This window comes from Trichechus manatus, unplaced genomic scaffold, assembly GCF_000243295.1.
Source record: "Trichechus manatus latirostris isolate Lorelei unplaced genomic scaffold, TriManLat1.0 scaffold00021, whole genome shotgun sequence".
NCBI lineage: Eukaryota > Metazoa > Chordata > Mammalia > Sirenia > Trichechidae > Trichechus > Trichechus manatus.
The window spans coordinates 17,120,760-17,147,621 of NW_004443957.1; the positions used below are offsets into that span (position 1 = coordinate 17,120,760).

The 26,862-nt window shown below is 50.5% G+C and overlaps 1 protein-coding gene across 1 annotated transcript in view; it reads left to right on the forward strand.

Annotated features, from left to right (window-relative positions):
- The first annotated feature begins 423 nt into the window (after positions 1–423).
- Positions 424–26,862, forward strand: part of LHX4 (LIM homeobox 4) — a 46,285-nt gene continuing 19,846 nt past the window's right edge. The window contains exons 1-2 of the mRNA XM_004372878.1: positions 424–730; positions 18,024–18,195. Of these exons, the coding sequence (XP_004372935.1) occupies positions 655–730; positions 18,024–18,195 (248 nt within the window). The 5' untranslated portion in view covers positions 424–654. The remainder of the gene's footprint in view (positions 731–18,023; positions 18,196–26,862) is intronic.

Here is a 26,862-nt window from a genome sequence, read left to right on the forward strand (position 1 = left end):
CGCCGCCGTCTCGCACCACCTGCTGCCGCGGCCAGCCGGCCGCAGTATTTATACCCCGGGCGCGCGCCCGCGGGGCGGGGCGCGGGGGGCTGCCCGCCAGGCCCCGCCCCGCCCCATGCGGCCCCGCCCTCCTGCGCGGCCGGGTCTCTCTAGGGGAGACCAGACCCCGACTCGGGCCGGGGTCTGCCGCCCTCTGCCAGGTTGGGGGTGGGGGGTCGGCTGAAGGGCGGGCCTCCCTGCGGAAAGCGACGTCACGGCCGCTCCTGCAGTGTGAATGAATCAAAATGCCTCGGTGACCGCGGCCTCCCGGGCGGCCGGCACGCGAAGGGTGGAGGGGAAGGGGGAGGGGAGCGGGCGGGGGAGGGAGGAGGGGAAAAAAGCCAGAGCTGCAGCAACAGCGTCTCCTCAACCCGGGATGTGCACCACCAACCCGGGAGAGCGAGATCAAAGGGATTTGAAACAGACTGAAGGCTGGCGGGGGGAGGGGGCCGGCCAGCCTGTGGAGTCCTCCCGGAGAGGCGGAGGGCCCAGCTTCGCCCGTGACTTCGGCGGCCTCGTTGGGTTTTTTATTATTATTTTCAAATTTCTGAATCCAGCTGGAGCGAGAGAACAAGACATCTCTGTAGGCTGCAACTCGCTGGCTCTCGCTCAGAGATGATGCAGAGCGCGGCTGTCCCCACGGAGGGGGCTGTCAAGGGGCTCCCGGAGATGCTCGGTGTGCCAATGCAACGTAAGACACCCGTCCTTCTCGCTGGTTTAATTTCGTAACAAGGCAGCTAGCAGCCTCGGCCGGTGCGGGGAGGGCCGGGCGCCGCGCGCAGCCGGAGCTGGAGGGGCCGGGCGGGGCGAGGGGCCGGTGGTCGGGTCGCAGAGGCGGTCACGGGGCAGGGGCACCGGCTAGGGTGCGTTTGAAGCGCTTGTCTCCTGGCTTTTGGGGCCGAATGTGGAAATTTCCCGGGCCGTGCTCGAGGAGAGCCGAGGGGACTGAACCCTGCATCCCTAGCCCATGGCTTTTCTGGGCGCGATGGAGAGAGTCTGTTTGGTAACACCAGGGGAGTGTGCTGCAGGCCAGGCCTTTGCGCAGGGGTGGGCCTTCAAAATCACCCTTGCCGCGGGACCGCCGTCAAAGCTTGCACGCAGCTTGTGCAACTTCACCCCAGCTGGCGGGAAGTTGGAGAGTGCGTCCGCCGCCCCCTGGGGCTGGCGGCGCCAAGGCTGGGCCGCACGCTGGGTCCCCGCGGTCGGCGCGCACAGCGTGCGCGCCTGGTGCGTCCCCGGCCACTGCTGCCGCTGCGCCCGCCGCCTGTGCCGCCGGAGACCAACTGCTTCAAGTGAGGGAATCTGCTCGCCACATTCCAGCTAGCGGAGGAATGCAGGGAAGGGAGAGGCGCCGGAACGAAGTTGCGAACTCGGGGTTCAGTCTTTGCGCACAAGAGGACAGGAGCCTAGGGTGGCTCAGATTTGGAAGGGGAGCGTCTAGGGTGCGTGGGCGCTTTGCTTACCCGCCGGCTCTCTTCTTGAGCCCTAAATTAGCAAGGCAGCGGGCACTCTGGCAGTGTTTATCCTCAGGTCTCTGTATGAGTGTGCGCGCGCAGGTACTTTCCGGAAGGACATTTGTCTCTGTCCCTCACTCTCGAGTGGAGAGTTAGTGGTGGAGAATCTGTGCAGAGGCCGAAGCGTGTCCTGGGGGGCCGCGCGCGCGCGCGCGCGATGGGTGCCGCGTGAGTCCTGCTCTGCAGGCTCGCGCTGTTTGCAGGACTTCTCTGGAAACGGTGGAGACACTGAGGGTTCCCTCACTCCGCTTGCCAAGGGTCTGTGCTTCCGACCACGATTTCTTTAGTGGGGCCATAGCTATATCCTCGGGGTTTATTTTAAGTGAGGCCAGGTTTACCCACGGATGGTGCCTAGCTACGAACCAAGGCGCACGAGCGCGCCCTTCCGCGCCCTGGCTCTCCACCGCAAGGTTTCTGCCCCCGAGATACCCCAAAGGGCCAGCAGGCGAGCGCGTGCAGCGGGTTTCCCTGGGAAGTTTTTGGGAAGGAGCTAGGAGAGGACAGCTTCACTCAAGCCTATTTAGGTTGTTCTTAATTACATCCTACAGTTATTCTTTGTCTCTTTTTTGTGTCAACTGTTGGCAATCAGTTCCACGTTTATGCCGTTCCTTGGAGAGTTTACTGATGACTCAGATGTGTCTGTAGAAGGCGCTGGGGGTTCGCTGCCCTCGTTACTGCCCCCACCCCACCAGAGGCTCCTGAACAAGCAGAAACACAAACCCTGGCAAAGGTACTCCACCTCCTTAATCTGATTGCAGCTCTGCTTGAGTGAGGGGAGTGTATATGTGTGTGTGTCGCTGCTGTCCTTATTACCGGGTACATGTGTACTCTAATAGCTGTAGTGGGTAGGTGGCCTGCCTGTTAGGACGGGAACGGTGGTGGCCTGTCTCTGACAGCCTTTCTTGGGATTCGCAACACTCTTTCTCTCAGACCCTCACTTGTTGTTTCTCTTACTTAGAGACAACTTTGATGTCCCATGTCAGGAACTCGCTTTTCTAAAATGCCCAAAACTTGCCTCCAGAGCTACCGTTTGCCATGGCCCAGAGTCTGGGTTCAAACTGTGGAAAACTTAATGAGGTAGAGGAAAGGACTCTCACCCCAGGGCGGCCTGTGTGGCACAGCAGTGCCAAACCAGGAAGGGGTGGTCTGTCCTTCCTTTTGTCTTGCCACACCACTGCGACCTCCCGTTGAAGGAGGCACCAGCCAAAACTGAGAGGCCCATCCCTGAAGACTTTGAGAACCAGCTTTTTTTCTTTTGGGATGTGTGTGGATTGTACCCTATCCCTTGGGCTATTAAGCTCTTGGTACTAGGACTTGAGAATGGATGGGCTGTGGTCCCTTCACATACATACACAATAATTCCTTTTCCTGGGTCACGGGGCCCAGTGGCCTCAGTATTCGGTGGGGGTAGGGGGTGGGGGGACACACCCTTGGGCCTCAGGGAGCAAGAAGGAGAATCCCAAGGCCTGGGTTCTTAAACCCTGGAGGACGGAGACAACAGAAGGCTCACCCAACCAAGTGCCTCCAACCCGATAACTAGAAGCTTTGGGTTACCCCCCGCCCATACACCTTTCGCTTCTTCATCTCCCGGAACCACCACAAATAGAGCACTTGGGGGCGCAGGTCTAGGGATGCCCTAGATTCAGCCCTTCCGGTGCCCTCGCCTCTAGGGGCGTTTCAGAAGAAGGAATTTTAATTCAGTTGGTTTCTTCAGGAGTCGGAATATTCTTTTGCTTATTTAGGGGTGGCCGAGGTGCATTCCCTTCAGGAAAACGTTTCCAAGCATTGTAACAATTTCTCTCTCTTGGTGGGTCTCTGCCCACGACTCTGCCCTTTCCCTTACCACTCTACCCCCGCCCCCCGCCTCTGCTCGCTCCTGGGCGCCCTCCTCCTGCTCCACAGCGCAGAGGTCCTGCGGCCCGGTTGCCTCCGCAGCTCAGGCAGCCCCCGGACGTCCGGTTCCTGCACGCGTTCGGCTCGGACTCCTCCTCTGGACAAACTCCGGAGTCGCCAGCCGAGGGATCTCATGCAGGAGTAGGCTAGGGGCGACCCGGGGAACGACCTGGGATAGAGAAGTAGACCTCTCCCCGTTAATCTCGATCGGTCGTCGGGCGTAGTCTTGCTCCCGCCTCTTGTCAATGTTTTCTAAGACACTCAAAGCACAGGCTCCTTACCCTGCGCGGCGAGAGCGCTCCGGACTCCTCATGGAAGGAAGCGGCACGGTCGGGGTCACTTCCAACCCGCGTCTAAAGGATTCGGTGTCTTTTTTGCGGGGCAGGGCGGATAGGTTCATATAGGGACCTCATTCTAAACTGACGGATCCCGGCTACTTGGCCCGCGTTTTAGGGTCGCGGGTCGCTTTCTCATCCCTGAGCACAACCCACCTCGGTCCGCTGCCTCCCTCGGGGCTGTAACGCCAAAGTCCAGTTCTCACATCACGGATCCCCAAGCGCCTCCCGAGCTGCCTTTGAATCTCAGCTCCCCCAACTCAGCAGACACACTCATCTGGATCCTGCTGGCCCTTCTCTCCAGCCTGTAGGCAGGTGGGGCGTTTTATCCGCCCCTTGCCCTTGTTTTTGACCCATTTCCACGTAGTCTCTCGGGCACCAGGGGAAAGGACAGTGGACACCGGTGGCCCCAGGTTGCTGGCAGAAGAGCAGGGCAACCCACGCCCCGTACTGGCTGGGGACGGTAAAGGGGAAGCAGGCCGGGGAGTCTCCTCTCTTCCTGGTCCCCTAAAAAATGTCTGCTTCCTGCAGCCCTTGCGAACCCCGAAGCTGTGGGAAAAGGATATTTGATTTTGTATTTGGATGGACGACTTCTCGAGGATGTCCCACGACACTTTCTTGCCTTCCTGGGTCTCCTGCGGGGCACGTGGGGTGAATCTCCCTTCGCAGTTCGCATTACGAATTCTTGCTCCCTGGAGTTGTTTATAGTCCTCTTTCCAGGCCATTTCTTAAGGGGCGGAATAAACCCATTTCCCGGGTTAGGAGTACTGTTAACTCTGGGCAGGTCCACTCTTCCTTCCATTCCTGCCTTTAAGGATAGAGAGGGAGGCACGGAAAAATATAGAGAAAGTCTATCAGATTATGATACAGAAATTCAGATAGCAGCCTCAGGCACCGCAGAACTTCCTCTTCGCGTCACAAAAATATTCTCAGGAGCGAGCCAAATTTTAAAGGTTATCCGGCGGGGGACAGCCGATTAGTGCCTCCTGAGCTGGGGTTCAGATTCCCTAACAGCGAAGATCCCACACCTGCCTCGGGCCACAACTACGCACCACTAAGACGGGGCTTTGGGGAAACCCGGGTGACCGCGGCAGCACCTCGCTTGGGGCAGCGGATGGCGGAGAGCGCCTGAGAGGCCGAGGAGGGCTCCGGCCTCATCTTTTCTTTGGCCGTGAGGGGAGAGGGCAGTGAAGGCGGAGAGGGGCTTGGGAAGCCGCGGTCCCAGTGCGCCCAGGGTGCGGAATTGATGATTTAACCCAAGCGGGGAGGTGAAGAGGGTGAGGGGCGAAGATCTGCACTGAGCGGTTCCCAGGGTCGGGAGAAGACGGAAAGTCGGGACTGAAGAGGAAACAGGCGCTAACTCGAGTTTGTTCATCGCTTGGCCGCGATCTTGACTCGCAGAAAACCAGCGCCAGGCGGGGCTGGGAGGCAGCGGCGCCCTCGGGTCTGGGAGCGCGACCTGTGTGGCCTCACTGTGACCTGCACAGGGTTCCCCCGCGCCGTGGGCAGTCAACTGCCTGAGTGGCCCGGGAACTGGCGAGGAATTCACTCAAGGAGTCTTTGCTGCGCACCTGCCGGCGGCGCTCGGTCCTGGGCGCTCGCTCGACGCGTACCAAAGGTTTTTGAAGGTTCGCAGGTGCAGAGAGGGCCGCCCTTCGGTGAAAGCCGGCTTTGCGCGCACAGCCTCCCTCTGCCTAGGGTAGAGGTCCCGGCCGCGAAGGCGAAAAGGAAGAGGCAGCCTCTGGGTCCACCGCGCGCCGCATTCGGCTTTCCTGCGCTCTGGCCGTTTCCCTCCAGCCACTCTGCGCCCTGCGCAGTTCCTTTTCCAGGCTTGTCCTCCCACGAGGCCCGGAGGCCAAGCCTAGGATCTGACCCCTGCCCCTTGAAGCCGCGGCGGGGCCTGTCTGCCGGGAGAGGAGGGGCGGTCGGGAGAACGGACCGCGCGCAGAATGGGGGGAAGCGGGGCTGAATCTTCTCTCCCTCACTATGTCCATTTCTCGCCAAGCCTTTGGAAAGGCAAAACGAATCGCCAACGCCGGTGGCCCGAGCCTTTTCTTGACTTTTTAACCCTCGGATAGCAGGGCCCCAATTTTGTGCTCCTCCTGCACAGAGCCGGGAGGCAGCCACCCTCCACGTGCCCGGCGCGCCCTGCCAGCGTTCGAGTCTCGGCTCCGCGCGCTGCTCCTCGGCGCTTAGTGGACCTTGGCGAGCACTCGAAACGTGGCAAGCTCAAGAGAGACAAGGTCTCTACCTGAGCAGCCGATGATGTAAATAAAATTCGATCTGGGGAGGGAGTTGGAAACACTGCTCCGGGAAGGCGAGACGGCGCAGCGGGTTGCCGTGTTGCAAACGCCACACGGGCGCAGCCGCGGCTGGCCTGGGACAGAGCGAGGGCTTCACTCCGTGGCGCTCGGAGGTTGGGTTTATCCGGGATGGGACTTTTTTTTTGACTCCTTTTAGTCGGCGGGGCGAAAGTCTAAAGGGGTCTGGACGGTGAGGCTAACCAGGAAGGAGGGGAATTACTTAGCAAAGGAGCGGCAGGAAGTTAAAGGAAGGACGGCTGAAGCTAGTGAACCTCCCTCTGACAAGCCAAAAACAAAGCCAGGCTGAGGGAAGAATGTAGGCTGAATGCTCTGGGGATTAGAGCAAGTGACTCCTGAAGACGTCTCGGAGACCGCCTACCTTACGTTGAATACCAGGGTCGATTTTAAAAAATTGAGTCCTCCTGGATGCGAGGTGGGGGGCGGGGGGAGGCGGGAAGCCCGCGAAGCAATTTCTTTCCGTTGAGCAGACAAAACACGGCTCACAGGGGCGTCTTGTATTTTCAACAGTGACCTGATGACCTCACTGACCAGGTGTAGACAGCCTCAAGTCCTAAATATTTCCATTGTCCTGACTTCCCATTTGCTCGGATTTTCGTGCCCTTTCACTCTACGAGCAGTCAATTAGTGATTACTTAGCACCCGCCTTAGCAGACAGAACTCAGAGAACCACCAGTACTGGGGAGGGGACACGGAGAGCAAGGGAAGGGAGGGTCGTGCTTGGAAGCAGTTGTGCAGAGATGGAAAATCAATTAACAGTGGCCGACCATTCTTTATATTATGTTAAGAAAATCTCCTCTGAGCCTCTCGTTTTGGTCAGGAATGGTGGATTTTTGGTGGATTTCTCTGGCTGGGAAACTAGTTTCCTCTTCCAAATCGAAGGGCTGTGGATGGGGGAAGGGAGGTGGAATTGGATGGAGGGACCTTGGGTCATTTCTTTCAATTATGGAAATTTATCAGGATTAGAGCTGGGAAGCCTTGGAACACACAGAGACTTGGAACAGGTTTAGCTGACGGGAGGATGAAAGGGAAAATATTACTCACTTGGGAAGCCCAAGATTGGAGACAGACTGAAGCAGCAGTTTGCTGTGGCAGCACCAGATACTTAGCTGCTCACGCTGCTGGGTTTGGAGATGGCTGGGTCAAGGGACTTACTTTTGTTATGATTTTCTGTCTTTTCTCCCTTCCTGGAATGAGTGTTAATGCCCATAACATGATGTGATAAGAGTCTACTGCTCTTAGTAAAATTCCATCCTGCCTTGAAGGCCTGTCTGTCTTTCTATTGTCTGAAAGTCTGAATGTCTCTTCTTATCTTTCCTTTTCTTCTCTCCTTCCTTTGCAAAATTTTTGCAGGGCGGGATGTGAATTTGTGCATGAATTCACAGCACATGTGTTTTATTGAGGGTTGTGTGTCCAGCAGGCTGCAGGGTCATGAGATATCCATCTCTCACTCTCTTTCTTGGAGTCCTGGTGGGGAGGCGCAGGTGCTGGGCTCAGGACAGAAGTCGCCTGGAGGTGGCCTCCGAATACTGTTTGTGGTAACAAGAAATCAACTAATAATAGATGTGACTGTGACGTTTTACCTTTTTTAGTCCTCAAGTTTATATAGGAGCTCTGATCAAAATAGAACACAAACCAACCATTTTGAGGCACTGCTATTGGGGGTAGGTGGACAGGTTGGGTTTAATTGGCAAAACTGAAATTGATTCTCGCTGAAAAATGTACTTTGGGTTAACTCTATTAGTGTCTGACTGGAAAATTGTCTTGGGAGGCAAGTCCTAACTCCCCTTGTTATTTCGGTGGATTTCTTTTCTCAGCTCTACCCCCCCCCCCCTCTTCCGACCCCCGTCAGTCTGGGACTAAGCACAGATGTTTTACTGCAGTACCTCACCCCCAGATGCCTTTAAAGTATAGTTTGTTTTAATTATAATGTTAAGGGGTTAAGGGATTGGTTCTGGGAATAGTTTAATAGAGACAAAACTTGCAGCCAAATTAATTGGAAGTTTCATCTTATGAGGGAGAGATGGCCAAACATATGGAATATTGCTACAGAATGAGACATCAGAAAAACACATTGTGGTAATTCAGCAATGATTAGATGTGAAAATGGAGTGGAAATAGAGCTGTGTCCACAACATTTCCATAGACTGTCATGGATTTGTTTATGGAATTTTCTGTTTTATTTGCAATTACTGAGAATATTCACGATCCTACAGGAGAATGTTAATTCTATGTCAATATATAATCTAGAAGACAATTCTGTACCTGTAAATACGTATTTACACTGTGTGTTTCGTTTGCTACAGGACTCCTTCTATTAAAATGTAATCGATATTAGAGTCTGAAAATGGTAACATGAAAATTATCTTAAGATACTTTTGAATTTGATCTTTTATTGAAGAGATCACTATTTCTGAGCAGTCTAAGCATAAAAAGGGCAAAGGAGATTTGCAAAGGGACTTCAAACCACCAACTAAAACAAATAGGATCCATGGAGGGAAGGATTCCAGTGGGGAAGTGGAGGAAAAGGACAGTTTTGGGTGTGATCATTTCTGATACGAGATTTACTGACTTTTTTCTAGTTGTTGGTCATTTGTTAAGGTAAACTAGAAAAAACTAGAAATTCGATAACAAAATCCGTATAAACTGATGTACTTTTTAAATATATAAGTAGATATAATTATGATAGAGAATATGATTTACTTTAAATGTGATGCCAGCCTTTTCTTAGAATTTTTCCAGTATTTTTGTGGCTGATCCAGCTCTGTATGGTTAATGCTGCTGTCGCCATCACAAAATATCATGATGTTCACTGTGATTTTTCTTGTTACATTGTAAAGAATTAATGTTAGAATTTTGTCCCTTCAGCTGTGTTGTTTATGAGATTATTCTTACTAGGTTATGAAGATCCCTTAAGAAGATTTTTGTAAAACATTTTTGGAAAACTATGTTATGGTCTCTTCAAGATACAGTTTTAGAATAATGGAAAAATATTAAAAAGGAAACTATTAATTATTCAATAAAAATAAACTGCCTTTAATGGGGAAATGGCAAACAAAGAGTGAGGAAGAAAAAAAAAGGCACATCTAGTCATGATTTGTCATGTAAACCCAGATTCTGGCTGGCGGGCTTCCTCAGTGTATGGACGGCATGGACGAATCAGTCCTCAGCTCTTTCCGTCACAATTAGCAGGTGATTTAAATGAGGTGTTGTGTCCAGAAAACAGAGTTTTATTGTCAGCAGTCATGTAGCAACTTTGGATTGGAAGATTGTTTATATATATATATTTCCAGTCTTGGAACTTTTAATTTAACTATACCTCTGTTATAATTATTAGACTTGAATATTCCAGAATTTAGGTATGACTTTAGGCACGTGTGCCATAACTTGGTTTGCCCTGTGATATTATATGGATACACTTTAGAATTAGTCATTCCCTGAAGAAATCAATGAGCACCTCACTGAGAGAATTTCCCAAGCTTGCCTTTTAGAAATCTGTCTTCTTCTTCTCTTAGAAAATCTGAGGCAACGGAGCATTGATGTCTGTTATTGACTGTTGTTTTCTCCTTCTTACATGTGGGGAGGGAATGCAGAATTCCAAGAAAAACCTTTTCACAATAATATTTCAACTGTATATGTGTTTCCTTAAAGTCCTCATTTGTCTTCACCTTTCCATTAGTAGTCCGTTAGTAGTCAGTGGTTAGTAGCTAGTAAAGTCAGTAAAGTATTCAGTAGTCAGGAAACCTACGTTGGCCAAATATTTAAGATGGAGCTCAAAAAACTACTTACTCCTGGAGTGAAGTCACCAGCAAAAGGGTTTGGGATGAAAAGTCCCAGATAGAGGTGACTGGTGAGCACTGTTGACGTAGTGGTCTTCAGTCAGCCCCAAAATCTGTCCCAGAGGGAAAGAAGATTCTAGCCCCGGTTCGGGCCCCAGTTGTTTGCCCTGAAGGAAGCCCCTTATCTTCATAAGCTTTTAGATGTAGACAATGTCCACAGGGTAGCTGAGAGGAATAAAAGGGCTTGCAAATGGGATAGTGTTTGTCAAAGTTCAGAGAGCTGGCAATCTTGAGGTGTTCAGAGACCAGGATCGTTGTTCCCATTTTACAGATGGAGCTGCCCTTAGTGGGCTGGAGTGTTCCTGGGCATCCCAGGAGGGTGGCCAAGTCGAGGTGGAGTATTGTGGGGTCTGCAAACGGGTTGCCCTGAAAGGGGCTCCCACAGACCCAGCCTCCCTTTTCTGAAAGTAGCAAGAGAAATTGTTTCAGCATTAGGCTATCAAGTCAAACAGTTGTGAAACTAAGGACAACTCTTCTCATCAAAAGACCATTAAAAAAGCAATGCTTTACAGAACTCCAGGGTGACACCCCTGTGTTCAGTTTTACAAGACAGTAATCTGATCTCAGGGCATAAATAAATGAACATATTCCAATTAGTACAAATAACTTAGTTTTTAAAATATTAAAGTCATTCATCAACATTATGATTCCAGTAGAAATATCTGAAAATCTGATTCATTACCCCAGAAAGGTGCACTTTTTAGAAGTCATTGCCAGGTGTGTTGGTTCTAGTTTTAGTCTCTTTGGCGGAAATGTTTGTTTTGTTTGGTCTTTTTTTTTCCTCTCTGTTTATCTTACGTGACCAAAGAGATAGAAAGCATCATTTTTTTTAAGAATTAAAATTGATCAAACAAACAAATAACTCTCTCTGAAATGTTTCATGGTGGCCTCTGGTTTCTAGAGAGCAATTTCTTGGAAAAGAAGAAACGTGAGTGGGGAATAAAAATGCACAAGCCTCATTATATATCACCAAAGGGGTGTGGACAATTTGGTCTGCACTGACCACATCAGACCTTTCGATCTGTTCCACTTCTCAGCTTTCGAAAACTTCACTAATGGAAGAATTTGGGGAATTTAAAAATGGGATCTGTTTTCTGATAGACCGCTTGGAAAAATAAGCCCAGTGTTCCCTCACTGCTGTGCTTCAGGTGCTTTGGGGGCTAGGCATCATGTTGTGAGTTTTATAAGCTTCCTTGGTGAAGAAGTAGATTATGACTACAGGGAAAGAGTGAGATATCAAGAAATAGCCCTTTTCCTTCGGGCATTTAGATGTCTCCAAGAAAAATGCAGGAAGCCTCAAATGTTCACTTAAACTCAATCCACTCTTACTGAAAAGTGAATTGGGAGCAGGCAGGTGATGGCCCCAGCCTCCCGGCTGTCACCATTCACATGTGGGGCAGGAACCAAGGTCTGGCAAATTTACCCTCATTCTGTGGAGGAAAGAATCTTTATTCCAAAAAGACTAAACTCTCGTAATGCTGCATTATCTGCTGTTCACGTTCTGGGATTATGTTGATGAGAAAGGGGTGCACCTCTCCTGGATGCTTTAGAACTAGGGGAACAGAGGAGAGTTTTTAGTGTTTTTTGGAGGAGTGAGTGGGAAGGAAAATAGGTAGAGTGGGAAAAAATATAGCATGAAATAATTTTACTACCTTTAAATATCTAAATTTATCTTGTTGAAAACTGATCATGAGAATGGAGCTAACCACTGAGTACGGACAATGGTATTATGGGCTAGGTGTTTTACACTCATTATTGGATGTGATCACATAGCAACCCTGAAAGACTGGTGGTGTTGTGCCATTTTACAGATAAGAAAACTGAGATCCAAATAGGTTAAGTAATTTGCCTAGGATTACATACATGGTAGAATCAGAGTCTGAACCCAGGTCTATTTTACTGCGATCTAGGATTTGTTGCACACAATTTGGCAGATCTAAAGATCTAACCAGAATTGAAAACTTTCGGTAAAAACAAAGCCCAATATTTTTAAATCCTCTCCAAAAAGGTATTTTAAAATATTTCTACTCCCCTCCCTAGCTTTCTGTTTCACTCCCTCCCCACTCCCTGCACAGCTCCAGGGGTAGACGGCTCTCTCATTCAGTGATGGCTTCCTTTCCATAGCCAGAGCTTGACTTCAGAAGAATTGGCTTTTTACAGAAGGGCAATACCTCACCCTGCGTATAAGGATGCGTAAGAGTATGTTTTATGTATGTGTGAGAGTGTGTAAGTGCCTGTGGTATATGTGTGTGTTTGTATATATGTGAGTATGTGTATGTGGCTTTTGTGTCTTTGGGTGTATGTGAATACACATGTGTATGCCTGTATATATATGAGTGGTATGTATATTTGTGTAGTATCTCAGGGTGTGTCTTCATTTTTGTTGTTGTTGTTGTTGTGTTTTTTTTTATGTGTCTGTGTGTATGTGTCTGCATTTTCTGTGTGTCTTTGTGTATATGTAAGCATGTGTTTGAATATATGTGTCTATCTGTGTGTGTATGTGTGTATATTGAGTGTGTGACTGTGTATGTGAGTGTGCATGCGGATGTCTGCGTGGATAGTGAGTGTTCTGTATGTGCCTGCAGGTGCTCTCTGTGGGCTTAGATCTGTTCCTTAAGCCTTGTCGCTCTGCAGGACATGGAAGACTCTGGTGGACAGGCACTGCTGATGAGGGGTGCACTGTAGCGAGCGGTGCAGCATCTCCAGATTCCTGTGCTGTTCCAGGAGAAGGTTGCTGTCTTTTCACACCTGCGCTTCCCCTCTGTAGAGCCCCAGCAAAGAGCATCACCACAGAATACATATGTGCAGATAAAAGAAAAACTTTCATTCTAAAAGAAATGATTCCTCATATTGGGAGCTGAGTTTATAGATCCAATTCTGTTTCAGTAACTGCAAGAGTCTGCTTAAATTCCATTTTTGAAGTGGAATTTTGTAATACAAAATACTTCACAAAATAAGTCGAGCTTACTAGGGATTTGGGAATCCTCCTGCCCCTTGGAAATTTTGGTTCCATCTTCATTTCTGGTCAGAGACCTATACAACCTCCGTCCTCTTGAGGCTCTCCAAGTTGGAAAAGAGAAAATGCTTTACTGTAGGTAAAAAAAGTAAAGGCTTATATTGTTGCTGTTTGGAAAATCTCTAGAAAGTTTACATTTCTCACTAATCTAAATGGTTCCATGGGGCCACGTAACCTGAAGGGTAGGATCTCATGGCAAGCATGGGTCTGAGTTTGACAGATGCCATCTACAAGTTGGCATCTTGCTTTGAGTTGGAGGAGATCAGAGGGACAGGGGCTTCCTGTTTCCAGCCCTCCCCTGGGCATTTGATGTTCACTGCACGCAACACCTGCTTACTCTGCCCAAACCGGAAAACCAAACCTGCTGCCATTCCGACTCACAGCGACCCTGTAGGACAGAGCAGAAATGCCCCATAGGGTTTCCAAGGAGCAGCTGGTGGATTCGAACTGCCAGCCTTTTGGTTAGCAGCCATAGCTCTTAACCACTGCACCACTAGGGCTCCTTACTCTGCCCAGAGGGTCTAAGTTTGTGCCTCAAACATTACCATTTACCCAACTCTCAGGGAGCCCAAAAGGCCAGGGGCTCACCTACTCTTTTATCATTGTAAATACAGCATCTTTGAGACTGTCCCTTGGCCTCTGTCAAACTCCCCTCTCCCCTGTAAAATGACAGGTCCTGCCAGGTGATGTGAGATCTCTGGTCCCTCCAGTTGTCCCTTTGGGTTAGTCCCTCATAAGGGAGGCAGTAGCACCGCTGTTGCTTCAAATCCTGGTTCCCATTGTTTCACCTTGACCATTTTGCTTGAACCGTCTGAGCTCAGCTTCCTCATTTGTTAAATGGGGACAACACCTTCCTTGCTGAGTTGTGAGTATTATTGAGGCAATATACACTGAGGACCTGGAACAGTTAAAAACAGGGCCTTGATGCCTGATTTTACTATTAATATTATTAGTATACTGTGGATCTTTTAAACTGTTTCTACATTTATCTTTGTTTTTAAAAAATATGTTTTTAAACCATAAAATCTACAATGGAAAAGGTTTTTATTTTTTTTAATTTAAAACGCACCCTTAGTGTGTCCGTTACATTTTTGCCAGACCCGAGGATCGGTTGGTCCCCAGGCTGCTTTGTGAGAGCACCGGGTTTGGGTCACCGAGACTGACCCAGCGGGAAGCAGCTCTTCCAAGCTCGAGGCTGGAATGGCTGTCTCATCTGCTTTTAGTGTTGTTCCCTAACGTGATGTTGTCTCCGCTTACAAGCCTCTAAAACTCCCCGGCCCACGTTCCCTGCATACATTAGCCCTAATGTATTCTATCTTGAATACTCATCATATTAAGGCTCCTGGTAGATACCTTGCTCGAAATAAATTTTATGGGCATACATCCTTTCCCTCATCCCCATGCATTTTGTGGCTGGGAGGAGAAATATAGCCTTATCCTTCCTCTCAGGGAAGACCAAACAACAAGTTATGTCCGAAGCGGCGGCCCTTCTTGCTCAGGAGCCGAGGCAGGTGCCGGGAGCCGGCTCGATCCCGCGCAGAAGCAGCTCAAGGCCAGCGAGGACCTTGCTCTATCCGTGCTCTCAAAGGGTTAATTTGCCTCTCTAGAGGCGCCTTCGCTCCCAGCCGTAATCTGGCTCGTCAGAATCCCTGTGTTTGCCTACACAAAGAGGAAGCCTCTGCCCGGGCTGTCGGGGCAGAGGGAAGCAAGTGGGCGACATGGGGCCGAACCCTGGCTGGCGACTGCTTACGCCCGCAGTGCGGAGGCCAAGCCGCCGCCAAGCCGCTGTCCGGGGCTGATACCGGCAGCCCGCGCTGCACCAGAACGACTGGTACAAACAGCAAGGGGTCTTGTTCCTAAGTTCCTACCGGCTTTGCACCTCTTTGTCCCTAAACTACTTCCCTGTCCTGGGGAGGCTTCTTGGTTAGGTCTTCCCTTCCCTACCCTGCAAAATGATGCCCAGCAATCTTCCTCAACACCTCCTCTCTCAAGCCTTTCTCCCGCTCAACCACCGCAATGGCTCGCAAACGCATGTAGGATAAACTTGCACTCTCCAGGCCTTTTAGGACCCTCTTTACCTAAGTTATCCCTCACTTTTCCCCTACCCTGTCCACCGGCTCCTCCCATGAGGCTGTCCTTGTCACACCACAGGAGCTCGCGGTTATCCATCCCTTACTCCTCCTCATAGTCTTGCCTCTGCTTATCCAAATCTCTCCCGGCAACCCATTGGCCACCTCCTCATGGAAACCTGCCCTGGCCACTCCAGGGAGGCAGTCCCTAATGGTCCTTGGAGAAAGGGTAGGGTGTGGTTGAATGAGTACTTAGAGTGGAGGCAGAGAGGCAGGGCCTGCCAGGTAGTTGCTGTGCAGGGATTTCTGTGAGGGCTCAATGAGAGAAAGCACATGACTGCCCAGGGGCGCTAGCTCTCCTTTCCCTCAGGCTAGCAATCCCTTAAAAACCTGTTGCCATGAAGTAGATTCCAACTCACAGCGACCCTAACGGACAAGGTAGAACTGCCCCTTAGGGTTTCCAAGGAGTGGCTGGTGGATTCGAACTGCCAGTCTTTTGGTTAGCAGCCGTAGCTCTTAACCACTATGCCACTAGGGTTTCCAGCAATCCCTTACTGCAGTTATTCTTATCTCCTTGACTAATAACTACATACTAATAGCAAACCTGACTGGGCACCTACGGTGTATCAGGCCCTAAGAATTTTACATGTATTAATTCCTTTAATCTTCACAACAATCCTATGAGGCACTAGTGTCATCATCATCCCCATTTTACAGGTGAGGAAACTGAGGCAGAGAGAAGTGAAATAATTTGTCCAAGGTTAAAAAGCAGAGTCAGGATTCAAACCCAGGTAGTGTGGCTCCAGAATCCATGGTCTTAGTCCTATGTCCTATCTATCCCCTCTTATGGAAATTCCTGTAGCCATCATGTGCTTAGAACTTTGATGGGCACATCGGACCTCCTTGGTATTTGTTGGTTGAACAATTTATTTTTCAAGGAGGAAGTCTTTTGAGATAGAAAAAATAATCCCATATGAACTAAAACAACTAGCAAGTGTTCAGGCCTACTTGTATGTAGCTGAGTGTGACTCCTGGTAGTTTTCACTTTGGTCTGTGAACGGGGTCAAAGGACAGGGCATGAAATGGGTCGGACTTTCAAGCAAATGTTGGTGGCTGCTGAAGCATGAAGGAAACAGGCTGGGGTCGGGATTTAACTGGCACGGTCCAAGGGTGGCACTTGTGTGGACAGGGCTGGTGATGTGTTTGGTCAATGTTCCAATAGCCTGTCTACAAATTTTAAGCACAAATGTCTTAGTATCTGAGGAAGCCTTCTCTCTAGATAGGTTTAGCCGTGTTTAAAAAATTTTTTTTCCAGAGCTTTGAGACTAATTCATCGTGTTAACACTTTTAAATTATATTACAACCAACAAACATGATACGATTGGAGAAACACATATGATTTACGAGAGATTGGTTTCACAATTTTGTTGGCATTTTCAAGTGACCAGGAGAAGCTAGTGAAGAACTGTTTCAAGGTGAGCTTGCAAGGGAGGATTTGATCAATTATTTATTCAGTGGTAAACATCTGTGAAGTGACCCTCATGTTCAGGCACTGTGCAAGGCAGTGAGGATACAAAGCTGAGAAAGAAGCCCTGTTTCTGCCTCTTGAGGATTCCACCTTCTAATGGGATTAACAGGTGTGTAGATAATTATCAAATGTGCTATTTATGAAGCAAGAAACCCCAAGGCTGCCAGTCTTATGATGTGCTATATTGGGGAGAAACTACAAGATGCCCAATGTACACTTCTATGTTTTTGTTCTTAATATTTGTTCTTGTCCGTTTTTTGGAAAAGTACAGAGAAAAATGGCTGGAGATGCTGGCACTATTTGTTCCTGGCCATTTTGTAGATTTTGAAACAAATTCAGTGACTCAAAATACTCTCAAAACCCTAAGCAATTCCTTGGTAAAGATAGGGTGACAGAGAAACAGGTCTTGGATAGGAATTCATTCACTGCAGGAACAAGGTGGGGCAGTGGTTATGGTTCAGTTGCTAATTACAGAATCCACTTTCAATATTTAAGTGGAAAGTGATCAATTACCAGATATTATGTGGTTTTCAATGCAGTGGAGCCAACTTTGGGCTGAGCTATGAGGAACAACTCCAGCCCCAGAATTTCATTGTGTTTGCTGTGATTGGGAAAAATACCAAATTAAGATATCCCAACCGTAGAACCTTATAGCCTCTGTCATGATCCACACCAGCACAATGGGAGCCTGCCCTTCAGCTATCCCTGTATTTAGCTCAGTTCTGAATTTAGGCCTCTCCTAAGTGCATGTGATTGGCAGGCTCCAATTCATGTTCTGAACCCTAGCTGCAAGGGAGTCTGGAAAAGTAGTTTCTGGCTTTCCAGTCTACTGTACAGGAATGCACATTAGGAGTGAATGTTGATTGAGCCAGTTCATGCTATCTGTTACAGTTCCTCAAAATACTGAGATTCTCTCTCTGTCCTGGAGCCCCTGGAGCATCCTCAGGCCTAGACCTCACACTTCCCCTACTCCCCCCATATATATCATTTGCTTTTTAGGCCAATGGCTTCTCAGTCCATGCCTAGGCAGAGTTCACTTTGGGGGCTGCTGTTTTTAGCACAGATTCTGCCCAGATAAAAATGCCATCCAAACAGGGGAGTGCTGTTAGGCCTTCCTGGTCTCTTGGCTGTGAAATTGCAGCTGGCATAAATGCGGTTGGCCAGTGCTGCTAGCTTTGTGGTGCCCTGGTACAAATTAGAAACAGGTGACCCCTCAGGACCAAAGCCACCCCAAGCCAGAGAACACAGCCTGGCCAGCAAAGCAAGTGTTTGATTTCAGTCCCCATCTGCCCTCTTGTCCAGACACCTTTGTGCAGTGTACAACCTGTACCATTATCTACAGCAGTCCTAGGGGTTTGGGTCATGTCCATTCTCACCCCGGACAGAATGGGACAGCATCCACAAAGGGCCTGGTCTGGTCACCAGGGCTGTGTGGAAGGCTTACCCTGCTTTCTCTCCTCTTCCCCCAGAGATTCCCCAGTGTGCTGGCTGCAACCAGCATATCCTGGACAAGTTCATCCTGAAGGTCCTGGACAGGCACTGGCACAGCTCCTGCCTCAAGTGTGCAGACTGCCAGATGCAGCTGGCTGACAGGTGCTTCTCCAGGGCCGGGAGTGTCTACTGCAAGGAAGACTTCTTCAAGTAAGTTAGCCTCTGGGCACTGTCTCCTCTCCTTACCCTGGTCTGTCTCTGCTTCTCCTCATGCAGGAAGGAGGACTCCCATCTCCCTTGGGGGAGGCTTGCAGTGAATCGGAGTAAGGGGGAGCAATGGTTCATCCTTGGGGGGGTGAATCCTGGTGATGGGAGGATGCTCCTCATTGAGGGCCCCCTTTGATCACCTTCCTCATCACTGTTGAGGGCCAGCGTCTCAGCCTCACTTGAGCTCTGCGAGGGGCAGAGTTGGGGCCCAGGGAGGACATGAGCCAGAATTCACAGGGGGCTCACAGAGGATCTTTGCAAATTCTAAAAGAAATTGCTTCATCTTGGTGACTTGGTGCCTCAGGGCACTTGGCTGTGTTATTCCGGCTTTCAGAGCGCATGCTTTCAGTTCTATGCTTTCATCTAGAGGAGTCTGCTGGCTGTGTTTCCCCAGGCCATGTCAAGGGCCTGACAGGCTTAGAGGAGTTGCTCCTGGTAGGAGTCAAAGGCTGGCTCTTAAGCAGGACCAAGAGGCAGTTTTGTGTGATGGTTAAGAGCCCAGACCCTGCCTGGGTTTAAACCCACTTACTGTGTGCTTTTGGGCAAGTTACTTAGCTTCTCTGTGCCTCAGTTTGCTTATCTGTAAAATAATAATAGTTCCTACCCATCGGGTTGTTACTAGCTTTAAATGAGTTAATGTGTGTAAAGTCCTTAAAATAGTGCCTGTCATCTGACTGTTAGCTATTAAGACTGTCCTGGATTTTTCATTCTGGGGTTGGGTCCATCAGAAAAAACCTATTGGAGCTTTGGGTCAGGGTGAGGGGAATTTTCAGAATCTATTTTCTGCAGCATTTAGTCTGATATTTCTCTCCTGGAATCTATTACTCGAGGTGGACCAGCAGGCAACAGCAAAGCCCAGCCAGGAGGCAGGGGTTGTCAGTCAGCCGCACGGAGGCAGCCCTGGGTGGCCCCAGCGACTGCTAGGAATGGGGTGGACCTAAGGGGAGGCTCCCGGGGCCTGAAAACCTTTAGCAAAAAATGGCCGAGCCCCAGAGAGGTGCTGCACTTCCTCCTTGGAAGAAAGATGTGGCAGTCTGCTTCCCTAAAGATTTACAGCCTTGGAAACCCTATGGGGCAGTTCTACTCTGTCCTATAGGGTCAGTATGAGCCGGAATCAACTTGATGACAATGGGTTTGTTTTGTTGTTTGAGGATGTATATACTGGGGACAGGGAGGAGAAATAGGTAGAAACGTCAATTCCCAGATAGAGAACACGATTTCCTCCCAAATCTTCTCAAAGATTTACCTAAAAGGAATATGTGAAACTTATGATTAATTGAATTTCTGAGCATTCTCAAATTTCTTTGGTCCAATGAGTTGAAAATCATGTTACAAAGATTGTCTTGGTAACTACTGAGCTGCCTCCTTGGCTGTGTTCAGAAGGCTGCACTTATTGTCACATCACACTTTGGTCACATATGTATTGCACTCCACGTGTGTGTGTGTGTGTGTGTGCGTGTGCGTGTGTGTCTGCATGTACACTACATGAAGTCAGGAACAGCTCATACGGGCACACCCAACAAAACCTTCCTTGATGATTCAAATCAAGGGACTGGCCTTTGAGTTTTTCCTCTAAGCTTTTTCTGTATATTGTTCCTCCTTCTCCTAATTTTCGTTTTGCTTTCCTCACCTCTGATTCTCACCTCCTTTCTTTTATTCTAGCATTTACAGTACACAGTTCCATCCCCTCCACCCACATCCTTTCTCAGGAGCAACGAGTTTGCCTCCACTTGAACTGGCAGAATCTGGCAGACCTCTGCTCTTGATGGTGCCCTGGTCAAGCCCATGGCAGCTCCTGAGGGACCCTGGATGGGGTGAATTTCATTGTGTGTCTGTGTGTGCATGTGGGTATACCTGTGTGTACATGAGAACATGAATCTGTGTGTATGAGGAGGGCAGGAGGAAGCAGGATGGATGAGAGGGCCTGACCTTGGGGGTTGGGTTAGCCACTATGGTCAGAGTTCCCCCCTTCCCCCACTGCACCTTTGTAAAGCCTCTGTGTGCTCCAGAGGTGAGGCAAGAGGCCACATCTCCTTGCCCATCAGAGGACAGCGCAAGTGCTGAGGTGTCCCTGTGTCAGTCCTCAGGGCCCATAGGGATCAGCTGGTCCAGCCTGGCAGGTCAGGGCAGCCCGTGGGACGCAGGCAAAGCCTGTCAGGGCCTAGGACCTGAGATCTGTCACCAGAGCAGCACTTGTGGACCTCAGCATTGCCCCAGGCCCCCCTCTGGCTTTTGGACCCTGACTGGCTGACTTTGGGTTTGGGAAAGGGCGGGGCTGAGAGGGAGACGGCAGCAGCTCAGGTGTTGGGTTGGGTTGGGAGAAGTTGCCATAAGGAAAGAGGGATCCCACAGACCCAGGAGGGGCCCAAGGAGGGGGCTGGGAGGGGGTCACCGCAGGCCCGGGAGCCGTAAACCCAGGACCAGAAATAATACGACTTGGGCAGGGCCATTACTCGGTGCACCTGGCCCCTGCCTTCACGATCTCACCGAACCTGTGCCCCCGTCCTCTTTTGGATTCATACATGCCCTTGCTCAGGTAACCTCCTGAGTGCTCCCCTGCTGCTTGTCCCCTTACTAGCACACACACCTCCCCGACAGATGAGCCCTCCCACCTCTCGGCTCAGGTCATGTCTCCTCCCGCCAACTCCTTCAACACGGCCCCCTGCCTGCTGAGTAAGCCCAGATGTGGCAGTACCATCAGAACCTTCCGCGCCGTGCGCAGCCTTCCTTCCAGCCCTCCCTCACTGCTTTCCTGGGTCACCTCTGTTATTGTTAGCTGCTGTGGAGTTGACCCCCAGCTCGTGGCGACTTTATCACAGCGGAAATAACGCTGCTGGGTCCGCTGCCACTTCCATGAAGGAATGGGACTGTTGTGAACTATAGGGTTTTCATTGGCTGGTTTTCAGAAGATCACCAGGCTTTTCTTCCTAGTCTGTCTTAGTCTGGAAACTCCAATGAAACCTGCTCAACATCATAGCACTCACAAGTCCTGTGTCCCACCAAACACGGTGCCCCTTTCCCCAGGTATGCTTTGTATGTTCCCACCTCTCCACCCTGGTCCAGGCTATTTTCTCTTCCAGGGTTGCTGTTCCCTCCATCTCCACCCTTTCAAGGTTTCCCAATCCTTCCAAGGCTGCTCAGAGCCCATCGCCTGGGGGTAGGGTGGGATGGGAGTCCCTGGAGAGGCATCACCGCCCTCTCCCGTCTCCCTCCCGGTGACTCAGCTCCAGCGGCTTTGTTGAGCCCATTCCTCCTGCACCTGTTGCATCTTCCTGGTTGGCTTGAACAGAGGGCCTCTATGTTTGTTTCTCTGTCACCTATAAGCACCTGGTCCGAACTGTGCTCATGGTCTGTCCCTGGATTTGTTGCAGCAAGGAGTAAATTACACAGTGAATTTCTGGTGAGCAGTTTCTTCTGGACCTTCTGGACCTGTGAGTCAGGGAGGCTCTGGCTGCCTCCGATCATACAGGCCCATCATATAGCCACAGTTGTCCCCCGTCCCATGGGATTTTTCCACTTCACAAAATGGTCCATTCTAAGGGTTGATTCCCTTTGTAAAGAGGGGCAGCGGCCACCCCATGAGTGCTGAATCCAGGCCATTAACCTGAGGGTGCTGTGTGGAGAGAAATTCAAAGCTGAAGTAACTTCCCTCACTGCCAATGGAGAGTCCATCAGACATGGAGAGAGGGTGGCTCTGGAGTCTTGAGTGAGCTGGGGTAAGGACACTGCAGTGACAGGCAGCCCCCTACCCCAGCTCTTCAGGACGTGGCTGTTGGTCATCCAGGAAGGCACTGCTGCGGGCCCTGTCCCAGGCGAGGTGCAGGGAGGGGTGAGTTGCCCAGGGTCACTGAGTGGCCTCCCACACCTGGGGGTCCTAGGAGCCACTGCCTTCTTAGGGGTCAGGCTGTGACTGGCCCTCATTACAGCTCACTAAATATCACCAGGCACCTGCTTGCAGATGGCACACTGGACACACTGTTCACGGAAGGAGTGAGGGAGGGAGAGAACACCCAGAACTCTGTCTTCCTGTTCTCACACTGGCTGCAGGCGTCACACCTGTGGTGGCCTTGTGAGCAGGACAAGCAGATGCTGTGCACTTGAGTTCACCCTGAATTCATCTGTCAGACCTCACGATGCTTTTAGCTGAGGGGTTTGGAAGATGCCAAGTCAGAGCCAGGGAGGGGCCCTTCTCAGTGCTCCTTGGAAAAAGCAAAAAACCTGCCCTTTTCTGCTACCTGCCCCATAGTCCTGGTCAGAGGCAGGGTGCAAGATTCACTGATCTCTCTCATCTCTGGAGCGAGTAATATGTTTCTGAGTTCCAGGATCTATATTTTAATCTCTTTGCTTATAACAAGGGGCAGGCCCACTGCTCTGCACAACTCCAGGGGGCATCTTTCATATGACATTCTGTAAGTCGACAATGTAATGTGAAGAGAGCCCCTGGAGATGTGTAATACTCAGAAGTGGAGGGAGCCTCAGGGCAAAGTGGAAGGTCAGGTCGTCCCCCAGCAGGTGAGACATGGTAGTACTGGTGATCAACAGCAGAGGGCGGTGTTGGCAAGTACATAGAGGAAGAAAGAAGTATTGTCGGGAGGTTGTACTCTGTGGTTGTTGCATTTTTCTCTTGGGGCTGTTGAGTTTGTCTTGCTCAGCAACACTGGTTGATTTCTGGCTGCTGTTTGTTGGTTTTGTCTCTTGGGTTCTTGGCTCCCCTTTCTTCAAAGGAAATAAAACTCTGAGGCCCAATAAAAGAGGCTGTGATGTGTTCTGAGTCTAGTGGGAGCTGTAAGCATGGAGAGCCCACGCCACATGCAGAGGATGTTCCAAAGCTTTAGTGCACTTTGAATTGCAAGTTGAGGGGCCAACATCTTCTGTCTGCATTGCCAAGCAGGTCCTTTCCAGACCATGCATCCAGCCTGTCACTGGTCCCGTGTCTCCTTGCAAAGGGACTAAGGCATGGGATGAGCAGGAGTCTGGGAGCAGGGTTTCTGAGTCCTTTCGCCACTGATGCAGTCGTGGGAGGAACAGCTCCCTTACTCTGAAGCAGGAAGACAGGAAGGCTCTCTGCTCCTGGACCTGGGTTCAAGTGTTGGCTCTGTTAGTGGCTAGCTGGGTGCCCCTTAGGCAAGTTCTTTAACATCTCTGAGCTTTAGTTTCCTCTTCAGGAAAAATGAGAGTGCTAATAGTGCCTGCTTTAGTGGAGACCTGGTACACAAGGAGCATTTTGCAAAAGGGGGTTATCTTATGAGTGGAGTGATTTGGTGAATGGAGCTCAGTTGAATTCCTGTTTTATCTTTTACTAGCTGTTTGTCAGTGAACAAGTTAGGAAGTCTTTCTGAACCTCCTTCTCTTGGCTATTAAGAGGAGCTCATGTTAACCCACAGAGCTGTTGTAAAATGTGAAGAAGATGGCGTGGAAACCCATGTCTAGCACAGCGTGGTGTGCTGTATCTCTGGGTTTCTGGCCCTGACATGTGATGACCTGACCCTCTGCCCTAGAGGGCCGGGCTGTCAGAATCCACTCAGGGCTGGGCCTGCGCTGGCTTCTTTAGGCCACCCCAGGTCACCAGCTTTGAAAGCTTCCCTTAAGGTGACTTTTAATGACTTTTAGTTGCCATTAAGTCGACTCTGACTCACGGTGATTCCATGTGTCAGAGTAGAACTGTGCTCCATAGGGTTTTCAATGGCTAATTTCTCAGAAGTAGGATGCCAGGCCTTTCTTCTGAGGTGCCTGTAGGTGGACTCAAACCTTCAACCTTTTGGTTAGTAGTCAAGCATGTTAACCTTTTGTACCACCTACCCGTAAACCTGTTGCTATTGAGTCGATTCTGACTCATAGCGACTCTATAGGACAGGGTAGAACTGCCCCATAGATTTTCCAGGGAGTGGCTGCTGGATTTGAACTGCCAATCTTTTGGTTAGCAGCCATAGCTCTTAACCAAGAACTCCTCAAAGGTGGGGGACCCTGACAGAGGGAGGGAGGGTATAGGGCAGAGTGCCAGGGGATAAACTGCAGGATCAACATGCTATGTTGATCTTCTTGAAGATTTGGGAAACAAACCAGCAATTATTATATTAACACAAACATACCCATAGAATCGAAGAGAAAGCAACATAAGATAAGGCACAAGCCTTCCAGGACATTTCAGGATTGTGGAGGGCTTTTAAGCTTCACCCCCAGCCACCTGAGGCTTGTATTCACATTTCCCTTCAGTGGGGGCTGTAGAGTTACAGTCTGAGGTTTTGAGGGTGACTGTCACCCGAGATTTCCTGTCTGAGACATCATGCTTCATTGGGGTGTCTTCCTGTCCCTGAGGGCCTCACCCTGCCCAGGGCAGAGATAGGCACGGCCAGGAGGTCCCAGGGCAGGAGGGCCGCTTCCTTGCTGGGAAGCGGTGCAGGGCTGCTGGGCCCTGGGACAGGCTTTTATTCCATCCCTCACTGGTGTCCCCTCCCCCAGCCAGTCAATCTCCAGGCAGTCTGCGTGGCTGTCAGCCAAGGGCAGGTAAGCAGCGTCCTTAGGAGCCCAAGAGGCTCTGATTTATCCTCACAGTCCAGAACAGTGTGTTTCAGCTCTGGTGTGCTCTGAATTGGCTGAACAGCAGGGTGGTTTCTCTGGCTCTGGACAGGTCTTCATAGGTGACCTTGGCCCAGTCACTTCGGTGACCAGGGCCTGCACTGCTCATCTGGGCCGTGGGGAGAGGGCGTCAGGGCATCAGTTAATACGGGAGAGGCAGCGGAGCCTCTCTGTGTGGTGGACATCATGGAGGGTTTGAGTCCATGCTCAGTGTGAACTTGGGGCCATTAGACCTCTCTGAGACTTGGTTTCTTATCTCTAAAATGGGAATTTAGAAAAATCTACTTTTCTGAGTTACTATAAAGATTAAGGTGAAGCAAGGAAAGTGTTTGTTGTTGTTGGTTGCCGCTGAGTTGATTCTGGCTTATGGCGACCCCGTGTGTGCAGAGTAGAACTGTGCTCCATAGGGTTTTCAAGGCTGTGACCTTTTGGAAGCAGATCATCAAGTCTTTCTTCCGAGGCACCTCTGGGTGGGTTCGAACTGCCAACCTTTCAGCTAGTAGTCGAGTGCTTAACTGTTTGAATCACCACCCAGGGACTGCTGGGAAAGTGCGTAGCAGTCTTAATTTTTGGTAGCTATTACTGTTAAGATCGTGATGGTGTATCTATGCAGGGAGGAGGGAAGATGAGGGAAGGAGGGCCCTGGGGGCAGAGGCGTGAGTGGTGTGGCTGTGAAAGGCCTCCGGGCAGATGGGGTCCTGGGTGGGAGATGAGGCCAGTGTGCAGGCCACGTTTCCCTGTATAAGTGGTAGAGGTAGATCAGGCGATTTGGAACAACTGCCCACTTCCCTATGTGGGGGTGGGACAGGGAGCCATCGTGCGCTTCCTCACAGGATGCTGTGCTTGTGTGCTCTGCTCCTGAGCTTTGTCCCAGCAACTGCAGCCTTCATCGGACTCCTCCAGCTCTGCAGGAGGGGCCAGCCCCTGGTGGTGTGGCTCTAGGGCCTCCTTGAGCTCTTGCCCCAATAAGAGATCATTTCAGTCCTGAGGCTGGTTGTGGGTCCCATCTGGGATCAGATTCTTCCTGAACCACTTGTTATTCCTGATAACTGCACACCTGCTATTCTAGCATGTGTACGCACACACGCGCGCGCGCACACACACACACACAAAAATGGTCTAGCAAAATGGGCTTACGGCACCACAGGGGGAGGGTCTTTTTGACGTGTGACTTTCCATAATTTCTGAGCAGTTTATAGTCTAATTCCCTCTCTAAGCAAATTAAACCTTTTAAGGTAACGATCAGATGGTCCAGATAGTGGCTGTGTGTGTGGACATTGGTAAGACTCAAACACACTGGTGGGACCAGGCCCACAGTCATTTGCGAAGGCCTGTAATCAAGGCAGAAGCAATTACTTAGCCGAGCAGCACCCCCGGGAGCGGAGGCCATACATCAAGTGGTGATGAGCTCTCAGATGATCTGTCTGCCCGCCCCGGAGCACTCCCGCTCAGCTGCTGCCCAGGCTGCCCTCCCAGAGTCAGCCGTGGGCAAGGCCTCCGACATTTGTGGAACCCTCGTTTCAAGGACTTTTCTGGGTTGGGGGGAATCTGATTTGGAACCAATAATTGCAAATCAGCCTGGGACTCAGAGGGCCTCTCTGAGGGCCGCTTGCCTCTCTGTCTGAGGGCCGCTGGTCAGCTGTGGAAACAGGGGCCCCAAAACAAAGTGGGGCCTGGGTGACGAGGCATGGAGGATGTGGGCACCGTTCTAACCCAGGCAAAACACACCAGCCAGCAGCAGAGATCCTCCTGCTTCTTCTGCTCCTTCACCACCCCACCCGACCCCTGGCTATTCAGACACCAAGTCATGAGGATCCCACCTCCAAAATGCCCTCTCCTTCCATTCCCACTGCCGCTGTCCTCTGTCAGGCCCCTGTCACTGCACTTTTGCACCACGGGAAGCTTTTCTAACTTCCTCCCCTCCTCAGTCAGTTCACACCTTCCTGTCAGGCCCATCTTTGGTCACGTGGCTCCCAATGCCTCCTGAAACTTCTGAGCCCAGTGTTCAAGGGCTTATTCTCTGTGCAAACTGAT